Below are 18,505 nucleotides of genomic sequence, written 5' to 3' on the forward strand. Positions count from 1 at the left end.
GAGCTACTTATTTATTTGGTCACTGAAAACTGTGAATTCCATGAAAAATTTCCTTCTGAAGCTTCATGTACCAGATGTTCTTGAAATATATGGACACTCAGGAGCTGGCAACTCCAACCCTTAGGCCCACTCTACATTTAGAGTTGTTGTGAGGACAACCACATAACATGAATAAAGTGGTCCTATAGGTGGACATAACTTATAATGACAAAAAGGTATTCTTGCTAATTTTAGTCCCCATCCTAAATGAAGCTGCAAAAAAAAAGGAAAGGTGCCAGCATAGAAAAATGTCGACATCTGACACTTCTGCCAATAATCAAAGATTGTTTTTCATTCCTGAACATTTTAACTATGCCAATTTAACTAATTCAATGCAACTAAAGTTTGCAATTTAAAAAAAAATAAAATAAAATAAAATAAAAGAAATATCTAGTTTCTTTATAATGAAAAGTGGATCCCAAACTGCATACATCATAAATATATTTGTATCATGTGAGTACCTGGGTATCCCACTGGAGATGGAAGAACATTTTGCAGTTAAACACCGCAAACAAAAGAACAGCGATGTCAACAAAAATTGGTAGAAATTATATGCCCTTATTTCCCCCAGTATGTGAGGTATGTTGCAGCATCACTCTTTTACCAATTCACATACAGTTACCTTTTTAAAAGAATTTATGCTACAAAAACAAGTTGTTGGGTTTTTTTCCTACGGAGTTTTTCCTATATGCAATGACACTTTGTGGAGAAATTCTGAATTGCATTTCAGTAAAACAGCTAAAACTTGTTTGTGCGCTTAACTCCACTACTTTAGCTGCTTCCACTGAAAACAATCAGACTACTCATATACAAAAGCTAAACTTCTACATAATCTTTCCTAAGTGAGGGCCTAAGAAGGAAAAGTTAGACAGGTTGCTTATACAGCCCACATGCATGAATATGTACTTTGTACTCCTTGGGTAGCATACAGTAACCTCATTAAAAAAGGGAAGGGAAAAAAAATAATTATAAACCACACAGAACAGGCTTAAATTGTTTTGAGACATTAAGAAAAAATATTTTGGTAGATCACTTACTGTGTTTTACTCTATAGGTAAAATATTTTATAAAATTATTCAATGTTTGTATGTGTATATATGTGTATATATAAAAAATATTTCTAAAAAGTGTTTCTCTTTAGTACCTCAGAATGAAGAAGTAACCTGTTACAACTATCAGAGCTAAAAGTAAAAACCAAATGCAATACAAGATCCTACTCTAGTTGAAATCAATGGCAAAATCCCTAATGGCTTTGAAAGATACAAAATAAGTCCATGAAAGCTTCGCAAAAGCATCAAACATCAGTATACTTACGCCTTCACTGAAAATTTTTTTATGGGGAGGGAAAACCCTTTCAAGTTTTAAAAGTTCAAAGACCACTGCTCTATGTCTCTTAAACGTAACTTGGGAAAGGCGAGGGTGAAATGGTGATGGAAGTTTTCCTCCCAATTTAATTCAGCAAAGATTAGCTGAACAAAGCTACAAAAAATTTCTTTTAAAATTTCCAATGCGCACAACATTCTTCAACAAGATACCTCACACAAATATAGAAGATGGCAGCAGAACTCTGAGAAACTTATTTATTAATTAAAAGGTACAGAAAATATAGAAGGGAAAATCATGCAGAATTACTTCACACATGTTTTATTTTCCATTTTAAAGTCTTAGTGAGTGAGTTGTAAATTCCATCAAGTATTTAAAATACCCAAAATCCTTTACCATTTTGTAACAGTCTAAAGATACGAGGCCTAATAATGATTGACATTGTCCTTTACTAATCTGAAGCCTTAACAGCATGACAAATGACAGTTCAGTGTTTCAGAATCAGGGAGAAACTTGATATTATTTAAAAACAAACAAAAAAAAGATAAAAAGAGCACGAAACAGAAAAACAAAGTTGTCTGCTGAAATACAAGAGGAAAAGGTTTGGGTTCTTTTTAAATAAGCATTGTTACATGATAAAATATTTCCTGGGTCCTAGGTTCAGACACATTATGTCGTCCTTGATCTACAACTGGTTTCTGTGACTCCTGCAAGTTTGCAATAATACTTACTTGTGTTCATGGTACCAAACACTGCAGGTGCTCTTACACCTTTATTAATTGGTTTCAAAACCCAAGCACAAAAATACTGCAGAACTGCAAAATACCATTGACACTAAAAACTTGGAAAGTGGATACAGACTGAAAACACTATTAAAAAAAAATAAATCTTACATTCACCAGCCACTAACTTAATCATCATCTGGGATTCCTGAATGTAAACCCATTTCAGCTAATAATGTGGGATTCCATAAGAGTCTGTCTCCACTAGCATGAGTGCAGAATTGGGGTCCCAGTTTCCTTTTACACAGTGTATTGTTACTGGAAGAACTCCTTTATGAAACCCCAGCCTCAAAATTGAGACATCACTCCTTACGCACACAAAAGTATCTCCAAGAACAACAAAATAAATGATCATTATAGAAACATTTGTTAAACATTTTAATAAATATGGATGTAAGATACTCAGGTACAGAAAGGGAAAACACTTCCCTGTTATCAGCTGGGAACTCCGCATGTTACGTCACTGAGATATCAGATTCCTTTTGCAAAAGAGGAATTACATAAAGTACACTACAGTCACCCTACCTGTAATTCCAAAGAGACATTCTTGTTAAACACACACACAGAGTAAATGAAGGGATTACTTTTTTTAAACTAAATGAAATAGTTTCACTGCTAACAGCTGAGAAACAGTCTTTTAAGAAGTTGAACACACAAACAGCAGTTTTACAACTCAATCCCAGAATATCCAGGAGCCTACCCATGTAAGAACAACCGCTGCAAATGGACAAAGCTTAAAAAAAAAAAAAATTGATTGAAAAGCAAATATTAAAAAGGTATACACAAATATAATCTGATACCCTTCCAAGCTGCTTTTGGCTCTCCCCACTATTTCAAATGCAGGTATCTTCCACTTGTTTGTTTACTTGTTCTCAGAAAAACAATACAGAAACAAGCGATATTAAGAAACAGTATACTGAACAGGTTAACCAGGCTCTCGAACACATCACTTTTATTTAGAGAAAGACTTTATTCTGGCAATAAGATTTAAGAGTTTGAAGTTAAGTTATAACCCTTTTGTAGGGAGGACAGAAGGTGACAAAGAACTTTTAAGGGCATATTCCTCCTTTCTACACAAACGTGTTGTTTGGAATGGGGTGGGAAGAGTTTTACCATCATTACAACAGTCATAGGCTGAGGCAACCATGAAGTTAGTGTTGATGTTATAATGGAAACACCTCTGTTCAGCGTTAATCTGTAGTACCAGTAAGTGATTCATTACAAACACTGTGACAAATCATGAGGAGCGATGAGTTTTGTATCCTCCCTGGCATTTGCCTCTTCCAAGTGAGCTGGCTCACAGCTGTCCCAGGGCCTGGGTGGTTGTAGAGGGTTTGAACAAGCAAAGTGGATGAAAAAGCTTTTTTCTTTTTTTTTTATTAAAAACTGAAACTCTCTAAGTTAAAGACATTTTGTTCACGCACCTTGAGAGAAGAGGGCACATGTTCCCCATTTCTGACAAAAAAAAAAAAAGAAAGAAAGAAAGAGCGGAGGCGTTGGAGGGTGGGCTTCACACCCGCCACCCCGGACCTTCCCACAAAGAACAAGCAGCACAGCAACGAGGAGAAAGAGAAAAGCAGCGAGAGGCCACGGTTGCGTGGCGGCGGCGGCTTGAAATTTACCTGGAAATCAGCCAATATCATTTCTCGGTCCATGTTGGACGCCATTGCAGCCAGCTGCGTCCCCGGCTCTGCTCTGACCCGCGCACCTGGAGCTGCTGCCGGCGAGGACGGGGCAGGGTGGGAGCTAGGAGCTCATCGAGGCGCCGGGTTCCTCTCAGGCTCCCGCGGCGCCCCCGGGCTGCCCCACCTGGCAGCTCCGCGGCGGTCGGGGCGCGGCGGCGGCGGCGGCGGGTAGAGAAGGGGAGGGGAAGGGAAGGGAGGAGAGAGGCGGGCAGGGGGCCGGGAGCGGGCCGGGGCCGGGAGCGGGCAGCGCTGCCTCAGCTGCTGGCCCGGAGAGGAGGAGGAGGAGAAGAAGAAGAAGGAGGAGGAGGAGGAGGAGGAGGAGGAGGCAGCGCCGCTCCCTCCCTGCCTCCACGGCGCCTGTCGCACATTTTGCCTGTCATTGAGGTCGCAAAGAGGCGCTTTGCGGCCGGCACGTGACCACCCTCCTGTCAAGCGCTCGCGAAGCCGGGGGAGGGGGTGGGGCCGCGTCTTCCCGGCAGCCGGCGGTCACCGGCGGCCGCTGCCCACCGGCCCCCTCCCTCCCTCCCCCCCCCCCCCCGCCGCGGCCCCGGTTCCTGCGGGAAGGGAGAGGAGAGGAGAGATGGGGACGGGGCGCGAGAGGAGCCCCCGCCGCTGAGCCGGCGGAAGGTGCCGGCGCCGGGTCGCGGGGTCACGGGCGCCCGGTCGGTCGGTCCGGGCGAGCGGCGGAGGGAGCTCCGCGGCCGGCGCGCGGGCCTTTCCTGAGGCGACCGACCGCCTCGGCCTCCCGGGAGTCAACGGCTGCGGCTGCGGCCCCGGCCCGGCCTCAGAGGACGGGAGCGGCTCCTCCGAGCCGCCGGGGCGGCTCCGGCCCCCGGCTCGGCCCGGCCGAGGGCAGCGCTGCCCCGGGGGCTGACCCCCGTCCCGGTCCCCGGCGGTTGGCGGCGGCGACGGCGGCTGCTCCCCGGGCCCGGCGGCGGCGCGGGGTGGCCCGGCGGGGCTCGGCCGCCGGCTGCGGCCTAACGGGTCGGTGCGGCCCTGACTGCAGGCAGCCCGGGCCGGGCCCGCCATCCGCGGGGCGGGGGGGAGGAACAAGGGCCGCCGCAGCCGCCGGCCGGAGGGCGGCTTTGCCTCCCCGTGCGGGAGCGGGGCATCCCTCTGCGTCCCCGGTGACAGGGCGGGATGGCATCCGTGAATAGAGCAGCTCAGTCCCCGGAGCGGTTTGCGTCTGCTCTGACAACCTGTAACTTTGGGCTCGCAGAGTGACCCAAACCTCCCCGGGGCGGGGGGGGCACGCACCGATCGGGGCCGGGGGCGAGGGGGCTGAGCTCGGTAAAACGGTGATTTTCCCTGTCTTCGTGCTTCTCTCAAAGAAGGAAAAGCATTTCTCACAAGTTTCTGAGCCGACAGACCGTGATCTGCACAGCGGCCCTCACTCAAGCTTAGCACTCCAGCTCTGTAAGATGCAATTGCCTTATATACCATGGATAATTTTTTTTTTTTTAAGTAATGCAAATCTAGCTGTAATTAATGCTTTTTAAGTCTGCCACCTACAACCTGATGCCATTCACCTACCCCCTTAGCGCTGACATGAAACACAAACGCGCATTCGGACACCAATTTGCTAATCAGTCCCTCTGTTCTTTGTATGGGTGTCGCAGCTACCTGAGGTCACAGGTACATCGAGCACCTTTCCTATTAGCTAATAAAGCTCCATGATGATAATCTTGGAACCAAGTTATTTTGCCGTTTTTAGGAAACACTGTTCTTTATTATAGTTTTTCTCCTCTGTCCGCGAGGGTTATAGACGAGTTTTTCAGAGCCTGCGAGCTCCCTGCTGCCTACCGCAGCCGCCGGGCTGGCACAAGGGAGAGGAGAGCGGCGGGGAGGCGGGGATGGGGACACGCGACACAGCGCGACTGCCCACCGCGGCGCGGTCCGTCGGTGGGGAGAGACCGGGAACAAAGGCTGCGTGTGGATAGGGATGTATGAAAAGTTAAACTGTACCTTCAGGAGAGTCCGTGTTCCCAAGAAAACTACTCCTGGGAATTGTTTGCGGGCGCTGCTGGGGAGCGTGGGCTGCAGGGCGGCTGGGGCGGGGGACTGGCGGTGGCAGCGGCGGAGTCGTTCAGGGTCTCCAGGCGGGTTGAGGCCACGCTGAAACACCACTTACGATGCAAAGCCAGAGCGTCAGAGAAGTTGGATTTTCTGTTTTATCCTGTTCCTGCCCTAGTTTATGTTGGCAGGGTTTGCCAAGGGGTTTTTATTGCCCACTGACGTTAGCTTAACAATTCGAGCTCCCCACCACCGACCGGAGGGATGATAAAGCAATTGCCCTCACACCTGCCCTTTTTTTTTTTCCACCGGGTTGATGTTACAGGCAGCTCTGTACTAGGTACGAGGTATGGTGCAATGCCAGGGACAGCCTATGCTAAATTACAAACAAATCCACCCACACATTACTAGAGAGTAACTATAATAAAGGCTGAAAAGCGAGTTTTAGCAATTGGATTAAAGCCAATTAATTCCTGGCACGAATTGAAGCTATAGGTATGTTGTCAAGATTAGTTACACGGCGTTCACATCTATTACAGCCATATTTTAAATAATGATATCTATATTAGATCAAAACAGGAAGGAATTGATCCAGAACGTGAAGAAAAGGTGAAAAGCTGCACGTGCCCCACATCACAGAAAGTTCACGGTCAAGTCACAGCAAAATTTTCTATTCTTCTCACAACCCCTCACTCCAAGCCACTCGAGGTGGGTTTTTTTATCCCCTCCAACGAGTGTCAGACACATTAGAGCCGCTTATTTTCGTTTATTTTCCTCCTCCTTGTGATACCCGGCGATAATACCTCCCTCCAGAAGGTGTTTTAGGTGCTGATTTTGGAGCCGATTGGGGAAAATTTTTCTGTTTTAGGAGGGGTACCTTTATCATTCTTGAGAGGAAATGATGAGGATTTACGAGCTGCTTTCTGCAAAGATTTTTGACAGACCCACACGGTGAAGGAGGTTTGACAGCATTTTCTGGCCAGGCAGCTTTACTTGCAGGAGGCCTGCAGCACCCCAGCTACACGTTACTTAATTATTTTTATGTGGTGTGATGAACAGAAGATGGGGGCTTTATTCTGAACTGTAAACCAACCAAAAAAAAAAAAAACCAACCACCAAACAGAAAAAGAAAATGGGACACTGTTGTAAGACTTGGAGGTCTAATTCTGCAAGAAGTTGGCAACAGGTAACGCCACCAAAGCCTGTGGATTTTAGGCACTTATCAGTCACGAAATAAGTCATTTATAAGCCGTCTGACTGAATGTTCGAAGTTTTGCATATAAATTCCTTCCCCATGCAGAAAAGCAACTATATTTGAATATATGGATGCTATTTATATGCATATAGTTCTAGAGTTAACTTTGAGGGAAATTATCGTTCGTATTTTTGTTTACAAAACAGTTAGCACTCTTACTTCTGGCTGAGAATTACCGTAGTGAGGCCCTTCAAAATTACGAGCTTTTTCCCCCCTTTAGGGGGAGCGTGAGTGAGGGTCAGTTGATAATTTGAGCAAAGCTGCTTTCCCTGCTCCGTGTGCAGGCGGTTCGTTACCTGTCACCCTTGTATTTCCACAAACAAGTGTGGGAATCAGTACGGGAAAACGTAATTGCGAAGCAAGAAGCAACCGCAGTTGGAAGGAGAGCCAGGGGCAGAAGTCATCCCGGCTTCCTCCAGCTGCCCGGGTTGCAGGTTCATCCCAGTAAAACTGGTTCTGTCTCTGGAAGTCAGGCCCCGGCCGCCTCCCTCCCCTGCCCGGCTGGCCGCGGCAGGTTTCCCCCGCAGAGCGGCGCGGGAGGAGCCGGTGTGACCGCCGGGCAGGTTCCCTCACTAACGCACCTCCCCGGGCTGCCTCACGCGTGTTTACATTCAAATTCGCTTTCCCGTAGCGGTCACGCAGAAAACGGACGAGCGGATCGCCTCTGCCACCGAGAGGTTACGGGTGCTTCTCGGGGAGCCGTGACATTGCGCCTTACCTCTCGGAGAGTTCGCTTCGGCGGACTTCAGCCTTCCGAGGGTCCCTGAAACTTAAAGCAATCCGGCCATTAAAGCGGTTTTAAGACATCGAGTGCCCTTAGGCGGAGTGGCAACGACATCTCCGTACTGTACCGTCCTCGCTCCCTCGCCCTTTGCAGGAAAAGCGAAGCCCTCGAGTCTTCTCGGTGGCTGGGTGCCTTCCCCCCCCCCCCCCTCAAAATGGCACTTTCACATCAATCAAGGACGCCAGGAAAGCGGCAAGCGAGGCGTGTGCTGCCGCGGACGGTCGCCTTCCACCGCTAAGACAACTTGACATTGACCCTTCCTCCTTGACCTTGTCCTTAGGGAGAGGAGCCCACGTCTCTGCCGGCGTGCACCCCGGGCCCCGGAGCCGCTGCCCCGCCGGGTGCCGAGCGAGGCCGGTGGGGCCGGGGCCGGGGCCGCTCCCCCCGCGGGCAGGTGGAGACCGCCCGGGGGGAAGCGCCGGGCGGGAGGCCGCCCACCGAGCTCCCCCGACCCCCGGTCCTCCCGCCGGGGCGCGGCGGCTCCCGGTGCTAAAACCTCCTTTTTTTTTTTTTTTTTTCCTTTCATTTCCAACACCCCCCCCCCCCATTTTTTTCTCCCTAGGCCTCAGCAGCGCTCCTCCTAAAAGCACCCTGACTGTTATGGCTGTGGCGGGGCAGTGCCGTGCCCGAGCTGCACGGCGAGGGGAACGACACAAGGAGCCGCGCTGCTCCGGGGCCGGGGCCGGGGCCGGGGCTTGCGGGCCGGGGCCCCGGGGCCGGGCGAGGGGCGGGTGCGCGCCGCTGCAGGCCTTCCTGCCCGGCCGTGCTGTAACTCCGCCGCGCCTCCTTAAATCTCTGCCGTTAAAATGTGGGCGGGTGTTTCAACTCAAAAAGCGCTCAAATTTTTTTTCTTTTCAAAAAAAGCTGATGAGGTTAAAAAAAAAAAAAAAAAAAGAGCGGGGGGGGGGGGGAAGAGAGAAACCGGCTTCGTGTCCGTAGGAAACAGAAGTAGCGATTGTTTGTGCTTAAAAAAGGGGGAGCGCAAAGTCGCGGGCGGAGGCAGCGACCGCGGACCGGCAAGTGCAGCTTTATTTCGCGAAGTTGAAAGAGGAGGCGAGCGGCGGCTGTCACTGCGCGCCGGGAGGCTGCCGAGCACGGCCGGGCCGGGGCAGCGGCGGGCACCGGCGCAGCCCCTGCCCCCGCCCGGAGCTCGCCCTCCGCTCCCCGGCCGGGGCGAGAGGCGCGGCTGTCGCCGGGGAGCGGCGGCGGGGCCCCGGCGGGCGGCGGGGACGGCCCCGCTCCGCGGCTCCTCCGCGCCTTGAGCGCGGGCGGCCGTACGCGGCGGCTTCCCCCCCCCCCCCCCCGCCTCCCGCTCCCTCCGCCCCGGTTCCCCCTCCAGCCCCCCTCCTCTCCCCGGCCGCCACCGCCAGGCCCGCGGACCCGCCGCCGCCGCCGCCCTCCTGGATGCTCCGGAGCCGCCGGCGGGCGGGATCGCGCCCGGCCGCTGCGCGGAGGCTGCGCGGGGCGGCGGGAGCGAAGCCGCTGCCGGGAGCGAGAGCACCGAGGGAGCGAACCCGGCGGGCGGGCAGCCGCTGCCGCTGCCGCCGCGGCCGGCCCTCCGCGGGCGCGGCTCGTCCTTCTCGTCCCTGCTCGGCCCGGACTAGAGGCGGCGGTGTGGGATGAAAGGGGGGATCCCGAGCGGGACTTGGATGGACACTGCTACGGAAGACTTTTCCTCGGAGCTGCTGCTGCTGCTGCTGCTAAGTCTCCGATCCCGACTGTGAACAGGGTGGGTTGTCTTCTTCTTCAAAGATCTCGGGTCTGAGTGAGTCTCCGGTGTACGTGTATATACGTTACCTCTAACATATATAATATATTGCATAGCTATTAGCCTACCCCCCCCCCCGAAAGTGGCCAAAGTCTTTAATAGGAGTTGCTCTATATGTGGAAGCGAAGAAATCTTCTTTCAAGTGGAGCTGCAGTTTTGCTGAATAATCACGTGTGAGTTAGGGGCGGGCTCTTGGCAAGGAGGTTTTTTACGAGTATTTACTACAAGGTCTACTCCAGAAGATTAACCATCCCAATCCTTCTGTCAGTCTCCGATGCCATGCCTGGTTAAAAAAAAAAAAAAAAAAAAATCTCATCTTTTTTCCGATCGTCAGTCACCCTAAAGAATGGCCGAGCCTTCTGGGAACGAGCTGGCGTCCGCGGCTGCCAAGGGGGACCTAGTGCAACTTACTAATTTGTTGCAAAAGAATGTAAACGTCAATGCACAAAATGGATTTGGGAGGACTGCGCTGCAGGTTGGTATCCAGAGAGGGAGAAAATATTTCATCACTGGTACCTACGTGACCCGGGTTTCCAAAAAAGACAACGTTTTGAACAGGCTGGTGGATGAAATTCGAGTGGTTTTTCAAACTCGTTGGATGCCATATTTTATAACTTTAGTGGCTCCAACTCCCTAAAATGACGTACTTGAAATAAAACTGGTCAAAACCATTATTTCAGTCGGGGATCACCCTCAATGTCAGACGGGCTACGAGTTTGCTAATATTTTGTAACTTCGTGGGGAGGAGGCAAGGAATGAAAGAGCTGAGATGAAAAGAAATCAGCTTAGGTGAGCAGGATTTCATAGCAGGTCTGTAAACACAAACGTGCTGTTCGCTGAAGCTTAGGATTTATCTTTTTTCTCTCCTTTTTTTTTTTTTTTTTTTCCCTGCGATATGCTTTCCAAGCGTGACTTGTCTCGCTTCTGGGTTTCTGCTGTAGACGGTACTTTTCCTTTATGCGCTGTTTGGGAGGAATGACCTTTCTCGTTGGGAAGCATGCTGCTCAGAACCGAGGACCTTCGATGTACATTAAGAGTGAGCCCTACGAGTCAGGGCTCCAGCTGAACCACTTGCTTTTCCATTCAGAATTAAGGCTGACAAATTTGCTTTTTGAGATCGGCTAGCAGGGCACCGGTTCCAGCTATTTCCTTTCTGATCGTATAGGGTGCTATGTCCTAATTTTTAAGTGTGTGGCTGTGCAGGCAGGAGTTGGAACTCGTCCAACTGCTAACTATTGGAGCTGATGAAAGATTTTGCTTTTCATAATATCAGATAATGATGGCGAAAAAGCTAGAATACCTACCGAATAGTGAAAGAAGTGATTTAGAAATCCGGAGGGGGAGGAAAAGTGTGGTGATTTGTACTTAAGGTATAAGTAATGAAACATGGAAGTGGAGCTATAGGTCTTTTTAATTTCCCACATTAGAAAAATCGTTTGTTAGCTCCTCTCCCCCCCTCCCCCGAAACCACGAAAGTAATTTCTGAAATTGGGTTTTTAAAGAGCATAGAGCTTGCGAGTGTGCTCGAGATATTTACAGCTTTTTGGCTTAACATCAAAATGTAAGGGCTGGAAAATAAGTACCTCTTGCTAAAAAAGCAGGAGTGACCCCTTTTTGACAAATTCGCTGGAGCTGGAGGTCTGTGAGCTCCTCTCTGTCCTGTTAGCACCTAAATAGGGCATCGCATGGCAGTGCAGGCACTTGCAGCAACTTTTGAGAGAGTGAAAGGATTTAAATTAAAAACTTACACAAAGTAACTTCTTTAAGAAAGCAGGAAACATTTAGCTCGCTGGTTTATCCTCGGGGCGAGGGCTGAAAACCGATTTGTCCTACAGTAATGTGTTTTATTTTTCTGTCTAAAAGCAGCTAACTGTCCGTATCCTGAATTAAGGCATATTTTACACAATGACATAGCATCCAGCTATATTAAACACGCATCCGTGTCCTAACAATACTTCTGATCGCTGCCTAATGGTAACTGAGTTAATGAACCACAACAAAAATCAAAACAGGAGAATCTGTTGACTTATTTTCAATATGTATCATCCCGAAATGTGCTGTGGGTGCGTGACCACGCTCGAAAGAGCTCTCTGTTAGTGCACTCTCCACAACTGAGATAATCTCTCCATAATCTCTCCCTCAATTAAAACGGAAAGGAGGCTCCTATATTAATAGCAATGAATTTATATTTTTCTTCAGCATTTATGTTTAATTAAACAGCTGCTCAGCTCGTCTTGCTCTGTACTTTTTGTTTCTGATGAAGTGTACCTATGCAGGCCTCAAATACATGTCCTGCCCTTGTGCTCTTCGTCAGACTTATTCAATTAAGGCTTTCTCCTACTTTGCCTCCCTCCCCCCGAGTGAAACTTTGCAAAAGAAAGGGCATTTGCTGCACAGTTGTAGCCCACGTCCCAATAGCATCACCTTTTATATGATTTTTCTCCCCCGCCCCCCCCGCATCTCTAACTGAAGCCTTCAGTCCCCTAGCCTGAGCACAGAAAACTCCCACTTAAACCAAATACATGCTCTGAATTCACAAATAATACAGCCTGGGCTCTCAAAAAGAGATCAAAATGTCCAGATTTTACTAAAGAAAGAGAGATCACAATGCTCTTGTTTTCTTTTACATCGCTTCCATCTCTGGTCAGAAGTGAAAGAAATGGCACATGCAGAGCTGGAAGCCTTGGGGCACAGAGAAATCCCTTTCCCTGAATCCCAGCCTGTCTTATCTGCACTTTTGCTCTTGTCTGTAGATATAATACACTGGGCTGCTTTACAGTCCAAACGCTGCGCTAATTATATTTATTTTAGCTTGCTTTTCTTAAAAAGCCTAATATGTATTTTCACCAGGAGAGGTTTTCAGCAAATCCCTTGTAGAAATTGTACATTATGCTAAATGTAATGCACTGTAATGCTCGTTTATGCAGATAATTTTTTTAACCAAGATTTTCAAATCAATGTGTGGACGTTTCTAAGGAAATAAAAAAGGTTGGGGTTTTTGGTTTTGGTTTTTTTTTTTTTCCCCCGAAGTTGACACTTACAATGAGACTAATTGCAAGGACAGGAAAAATATTGCCTATAGGCTGGAGATTACACATTAGCGTGTTCATTTTTGAAAGTCCTTGTGCAAACAAAAATTGAGGAATTTGGGGGAAATTGGTGCAAGCTGTTAAGTCCCAAATAAGAGACATTTGCATTCTAATTGTGATAGTTTTGTGACGCAATCGAGAAAATTCAAAGAAGGTTTTTTTTTCTGAGAGAAAAAGTCACAAAATCCAATTATTGTTGTTGTTTTTTTTTTAAAAAGGGATGTTTTTAACGACAGAATATAGCCAGTTTACTTATAGTGAAATTATGAAAGTATAATACAATACACTGGTTTTAGAAGAAAGCTTCTGGAACTTTGAAACATTCCTTTTGACTTCTCCTTTTTGGGTGACATAATGAAACACAAATATTGGGGAGAAAAATTTCTTCTGGCATTTATTTTTCTTAGCAGACAGAGCTATGGTACAGTCCAAATATTTGTTTTATGATAATGCACAAACAATGTAAACACCTGAGAGCTTATAAAAACACGTTCTACTTTTGCTGTTGCTGAGGTAAAATATCTGTTCCTCAGAGACCCTATATTTGATCTTTAACGAGCTTAAACAGTAATGCAGGGGTGTCTCAATACTTAGGCAAATAAAACCGAACCAGACTTAATTTTCGTACGTTAAGAAACTGAGATAACCCACGTTAAAAAAAAAAAAAAAAAAAAAGAAAAGAAGAGAGTTATTACATCCCCATTCTGCACCGCCTATTTCAGCCACGAATCTCTGGGGCAGAAAGCTCTTACCCCCGAGATGATAACAGCCTTCCCAATTTCACCGGGTTTAGTAAAAACCACCTACCACAAACGGAGTTCTGGGGCGGGTGCAGTGGGGCTCTCCTCCCCGCGTGAAACGGGGCTTGAGCCGTGAGCCAGCCCAGGGCTAAGAGCGGGGGCTCTGCCCCCAGTGCAGAAGGACCCCCCCCCCCCGACGGCACTCAACTCTTCCTCTTCCTCCCCAGGTGATGAAGCTCGGGGACCCCAAAATCGCCAGGCGTTTGCTCCTCAGCGGGGCCGACCCCAACCTGAAGGACAGTACCGGCTTCGCCGTCATTCACGACGTAGCCAGAGAGGGGTTTGCGGACACTTTGCAGACTCTGCTGGAGTTCCAAGCCGACGTTAACGTGGAGGACGACGAGGGCAACCTGCCCTTGCACTTGGCGGCCCGCGAGGGGCACGCGCGGGTGGTGGAGGTCCTGCTGGCGCGCGCCGACTGCAAGGTGGGCCACCGCAACAAGCGGGGGGCGACCGCCCACGACCTGGCCAAGCTCTACAAGAGATCCGCCGTGGTGAAGCTCTTGGAGGACAGCCGCTGCTGCCCGGCACCCATGAATTGAAGCCCGGCTCGGACGTGCTCTCCTCTGGACGTTAAGGCTTTCGGCCGCCGCCTTTTTTGCTTTTTTTCTCTTTTTTTTTTGTTTTTTTTTTTTTTTCAATGCCCTCCTTTCTAATAACGTCTGTTGCAACCTTACTTCTATTTTTTTTTTTTTTTTTTGAACAGCTGGTAGCTTAAGCCTAGAGGTGGGTTTTTAGATGATGGCAACGGTCTAAACCCACACTCCCCAGCAACTTCTTACACCTGCCATTTACAAAATACTCACAGACCCAGCCGCGTGTCTGTCGGTCGCTCATACCTAGTTTTCCAGTATCACGTTTTACAACTTATTTTAGGTCTTTCGTATTAAGTCATTAACACAAGAGCTACATATGCACATGCTTAATGTTGCCGGACCTTTTTTAAGCAGAGCTTGAAGCCGAAGGCTGCGTGGCCTGAGGGCAGGGGATAGCGCTTAGGGGCTTGGGGAAATAGCTGCATTTTGACACTAACAAGAGCTTGTAGAAGTAGGTCGCTTACTTTCCAAATGTAGATGACACTTTCCCCCTCTGTGTATTTAAACTTTCACCAAGCTGGTTTTGAATTTAGTTACCAGAAACAGTGTAAGTGGTGTTTTCGTGATTGCCAGAGGTTTTAAACAGCTCAGTTTGGTAGTTCGTGTTTACTGTGCGCTGAACAAGGCGTTTTTTCTAGTTTCAAAACAAGCGGCAGAGAACCATTGTCAGAGGCAAGAGGACACGAAGGCAGCAATACAACAAGTTTTCTGGTCGCTTCGGAAGCTGAGTGCAGTTTAGATGCTCTTCACCAAATGTTTGCTTTCCACCGACTACTCTCTTTTGCCTGGAAATAAACTATTTTAACGATAGATGCGTCTCACAAAACAGGAATATTTGAATACGGTGACATTTAGGAAGCAGCACGTTTGATAGGCGGGAAGTTATGTTATTGCTTGCACGTAAAACACAATTTAACCATTGAAAATTTTCCATTGCAATACAGCCGCGAGTGTTCATCAGACTCAAACTCCTTTACCTCTCCAGCTACAGCAGGAGCTAACGACGCTCAGCGCCGCATGGGAAAAAGTTTAGTATGAAACTTTTAACATTCGTACAGGATCTAGTTGTTGGACAGATGGGCAGTGTAAAGTGCTTTACTTTGAATAGTCTAAATTTTAATTGCGCAAAAGAGAAGGTTTTAAATCAATGCAGAATGAATAGTACTTAAAACAGCACGTAAAAGAGGAGGGGTGTACGTTAGCTTAGATTTTAACTCTTCCAAAAAATATATATATTTTAGCCCCACAAAATCAGTTGCTACCGTTTTCAAGTAAAAAGTAATTTGCTGAAACTGTCTGTCACGTTTACTATACGCTCTGTCACACTGCTGTGTTTTCTGATTAAAAACCTCTGTGAAATATGAAGTTTTGCGCCCTTTTTTTATCACTTTCTGTTCACAAGGGATCTAGAGATCATTAACCCAAGCAGCGCGGCACACAGGATGCATGACTGGGGAAACAACCCGCAAAATACCCGGTATAAAGAGCACTAAACCCAGCTGAAATATTAAAACCGAGCAACGTAATCCGCAGGTCCCCGAGGTGAAGTGACCCAAACCACTCTCTGTTGCTATCCGTCTCCCTTCCCGCATGTCCTGGAGGATGCTCCAAGCTTTTTCCTTCTCCACAACCAGTGCCCTGCTCTCCTCTTATAAAGCAGAAATCCGCGCTACCACCAGGATTTCTCCCGTTCGCTGCTACAGCAGAGGTGAACGCCGAAAGGTAATATTCATCTTTCTCCCTTATTTTTCACCTGTGCCGCTAAAAACCCCCCTCATCCCAGACCCGTTTTGAGCTCCACCAGCATTTAACTTACGCTGAGCCGAAGTTTAATTAGTGGCTTAAGAAAACAACTGCTTTTCCGAGAAAAATGCCCCGCTTAGTCAGAAGTAGCGGGTTTTATGGCATGCCAGGAGTTCACGTTTAAAGCCGGGACGTGTCACACCACGGTCGTGCCTATAACGTGAGCGGCTGAGTCACGGGCGACGTTAAGTCTGGTTTAAAGGTGCGTTTGATTTGGTTTTATTGCTGCGTTTTCTCTGTAAGCCCCTCCAGTTATGGTAAACAATATTCTAAACGGCAGTTCCTAGTTAGATACTTTGAAAGCCAAAATTACTCTCTGTTGCCCCAGGAACTTACTAGTTACTACAAAAAGTCTCTGGGAAACCAAAGAAATAAATCAGCTGGTGGGTTACGTGCACCTTACAGGGTTTGCAGGTGATAAAACTGCTGGGGCTGAGCTGGGGGTCAGCTTTCCTGCAGAAGGTCTTACATTTACTCAGCGAGGAGAAAAGAATATAAAGCAAGTCTCATTAATAGGGCATCTTTATACCGAAAAAGGATTCTAATATCGGATGTGGTTTCAGAAATTACTTTTGTGATTTTTTTCCCCCCCCCGGTAGTCCGGCAACATCAAAAAGTCCAGTTTTACAAATTCGCATAGTTGTGAAAATGTCGACAGCGATATTGACCCGGAGACGCAAAACTGCAGCCTGTGAGATGGAACGAAATATTTTTGAGAGCTTTTATTGAGACACAAACCAACTGAAAAGCGAGTCTCCCAGGCAGGAGCAGAGATTGCCCTGCAGCAGCCCAGGAACAGGCAGTAAACAAAGCAGTATCGAGATGAGATGCAGAAATAGAAACAAATGCAGCAAGCACAGAAACCTGTGAAGAAATAGAGCCTAAAATGTGGCTGTACCAGGATTCCTACTGACCAGGCTACGTGAGAGCACAGCTGTGGGGAAAGAGCCCTCTCCCCCATTTCAGTTACACGGATGAGCAAAGCTGTTACACTTGACCTTTGTTTCTAAATCATCCTCGGAAACAACGGCGGGGGCTGTTGAATTCCTTTTGAAAGGGGGCAGATCCTAAAGGGATCCTACAGGGAACGAACAGAGCTTAATCTGTGGCAGCAGCACCCGTGAGAAGGTGAAACAGCCGCTCTTTGAATGCTGGGCGGGGGGAGAGAGGTGCACGGCTAATGCAGGCAGGGAAAGCTGGCCGGGCACTTACACAGGAGAGCGTAAATTATAAGGTATTTGAAGGTGACTTCAGCTCAGTCGCCGGTGCAATACATGACGGCACACTGAAGTACAAGAAAAGACTTGTCTTCCAGTTTTCGGTGTGGGGAGAGGAATGAAATCAATGCTTTATTCCAGGGGGGGATAAGAAATTAGCTTCGTAGGAAACGCCGTTGCCTTCTTCACATGAAGAAAGAGTTAAAACAAGTAGAAACCCAGCACTTTTTAGCTTTTAGAAGAAAGAGAAGGGTCTCCTCCACGAATGTACCTGGCAATTCACCGGGCAGCCAGAAGCAACCATACATTATTATCTGCTTAACCACAGCGCTGAAATTCCCTCGAAGAAGCGAGGGGAGGAAAGCTTCTGCATTCATTTGCGAGGAGACTGTTATACTGTGCATGGCGGGGGGGGGGGGGGGAGAAAAAAAAAAAGGGAGAAAGAAGGAAAGAGAGAAAGAAAGAAAGATTTCTCACCGAGTCTCAGAAAAGCCTGCCCCACAAGACATGCACTCAAAATGTCGGTGCTCCCGGAGGGCTCTGCCGGGATCCCCGGGGAGGGGGGCGGCCGGGGGCCGGCAGGTCGGGCGGCCCCCGGGGAGCGCGCCCGGGAGCCGGGCCGGCGGGCGGGGGGGGGGGGGGGGGGGGGGGCCGGCTCCGAAACCGTTAGGTTGTCTTCTACGGTTCCTCTCCCCTTTCTCTTCCTGTCCAAATATTTTTAAATTTACGCGCCTTAAATAACAGTCTGATTTTATTTATTTAGTTTCCTCCGCGGGCTCTGCCGCCGTTTCAGCCTCGGCCCCCCCCCGCCGCCGCCAGGGGCCCCGGGGGCGGCCGCCGGCCCGCGCTCCGCTCCGCTCCGCGCCCGGCCGCGGCTCGGCGGGCTCCCCCGCCGCCTCCCTCCTCGCCTCCGCCGCGCATTTCTTCGCAACTTGCACTGCGCCCTTTTTTTTTTTTTTCCCCGCTTTCTTCTTCTTCTTTTTCTTCTCTTTTTCCCTCCCTTTTCCTCCCTCCCTCTCCCCGCAGCCGAGACTGGAGCCTTCTCAGCATAACCCTGATGCCTTCGCAGCCCCTCAGCCGCAGTGAGTAGAGACAAGGGACCCACAGCTTTGCCGGGGCGGGGGGATGTTTATGACACATATTTGTGGCTGCTGCCCGCTGCCCGGGCTGTGGCGGCGGGGCTCCCGCTGCAGCTCGGGGCTCTTCCCCCCCCCCTTGCCCAGATTTCAGGGATGCAGAAGCATCTTCTCCCAGCGCAGCCCAGGCAGAAGACAAAAAGAAGCAGGTTGTCTCCAGGTTTCCTTAAAAAAAAAAAAAAAAGGGAAGCAAGGTGGATCTCCCAGCCAGAGAT

The 18,505-nt window shown here is 48.7% G+C and overlaps 2 protein-coding genes across 3 annotated transcripts in view; one reads left to right on the forward strand and one right to left on the reverse strand.

Moving 5' to 3' along the window:
* The window catches only part of FAF1 (Fas associated factor 1), a 173,472-nt gene extending 169,274 nt beyond the window's left edge, over positions 1 to 4,198 (reverse strand). Inside the window, exon 1 of the mRNA XM_052800638.1 lies at positions 3,767 to 4,198. Within this exon, the coding sequence (XP_052656598.1) occupies positions 3,767 to 3,811 (45 nt within the window). The 5' untranslated portion in view covers positions 3,812 to 4,198. The remainder of the gene's footprint in view (positions 1 to 3,766) is intronic.
* A 4,604-nt stretch (positions 4,199 to 8,802) lies between these two features.
* On the forward strand, positions 8,803 to 15,499 carry CDKN2C (cyclin dependent kinase inhibitor 2C). 2 transcript variants are annotated; one of them, XM_052802184.1, is made up of 3 exons: positions 8,803 to 9,610; positions 9,984 to 10,124; positions 13,706 to 15,499. In XM_052802184.1, exons 2-3 carry the CDS (start codon positions 9,996 to 9,998, stop codon positions 14,078 to 14,080), a joined length of 504 nt encoding a protein of 167 aa, XP_052658144.1. In that variant the 5' UTR covers positions 8,803 to 9,610; positions 9,984 to 9,995; the 3' UTR covers positions 14,081 to 15,499. The 2 variants fall into 2 exon arrangements, with proteins under 2 accessions (XP_052658144.1, XP_052658143.1); XM_052802183.1 differs by lacking the exon at positions 8,803 to 9,610 and having other exon boundaries at positions 9,644 to 10,124.
* The last annotated feature ends 3,006 nt before the right edge of the window (positions 15,500 to 18,505 follow it).

Source organism: Harpia harpyja, chromosome 11, assembly GCF_026419915.1.
Source record: "Harpia harpyja isolate bHarHar1 chromosome 11, bHarHar1 primary haplotype, whole genome shotgun sequence".
Classification (NCBI taxonomy): Eukaryota; Metazoa; Chordata; class Aves; order Accipitriformes; family Accipitridae; genus Harpia; species Harpia harpyja.

Excerpts from the sequence above, each read along its gene's own strand:
- CDKN2C (XM_052802184.1), top strand. The coding sequence starts at position 9,996 with ATGGCCGAGCCTTCTGGGAACGAGCTGGCGTCCGCGGCTGCCAAGGGG. Across the intron at positions 10,125-13,705 it reads TTGGGAGGACTGCGCTGCAG|GTGATGAAGCTCGGGGACCC; the intron begins GTTGGTATCCAG and ends CTTCCTCCCCAG.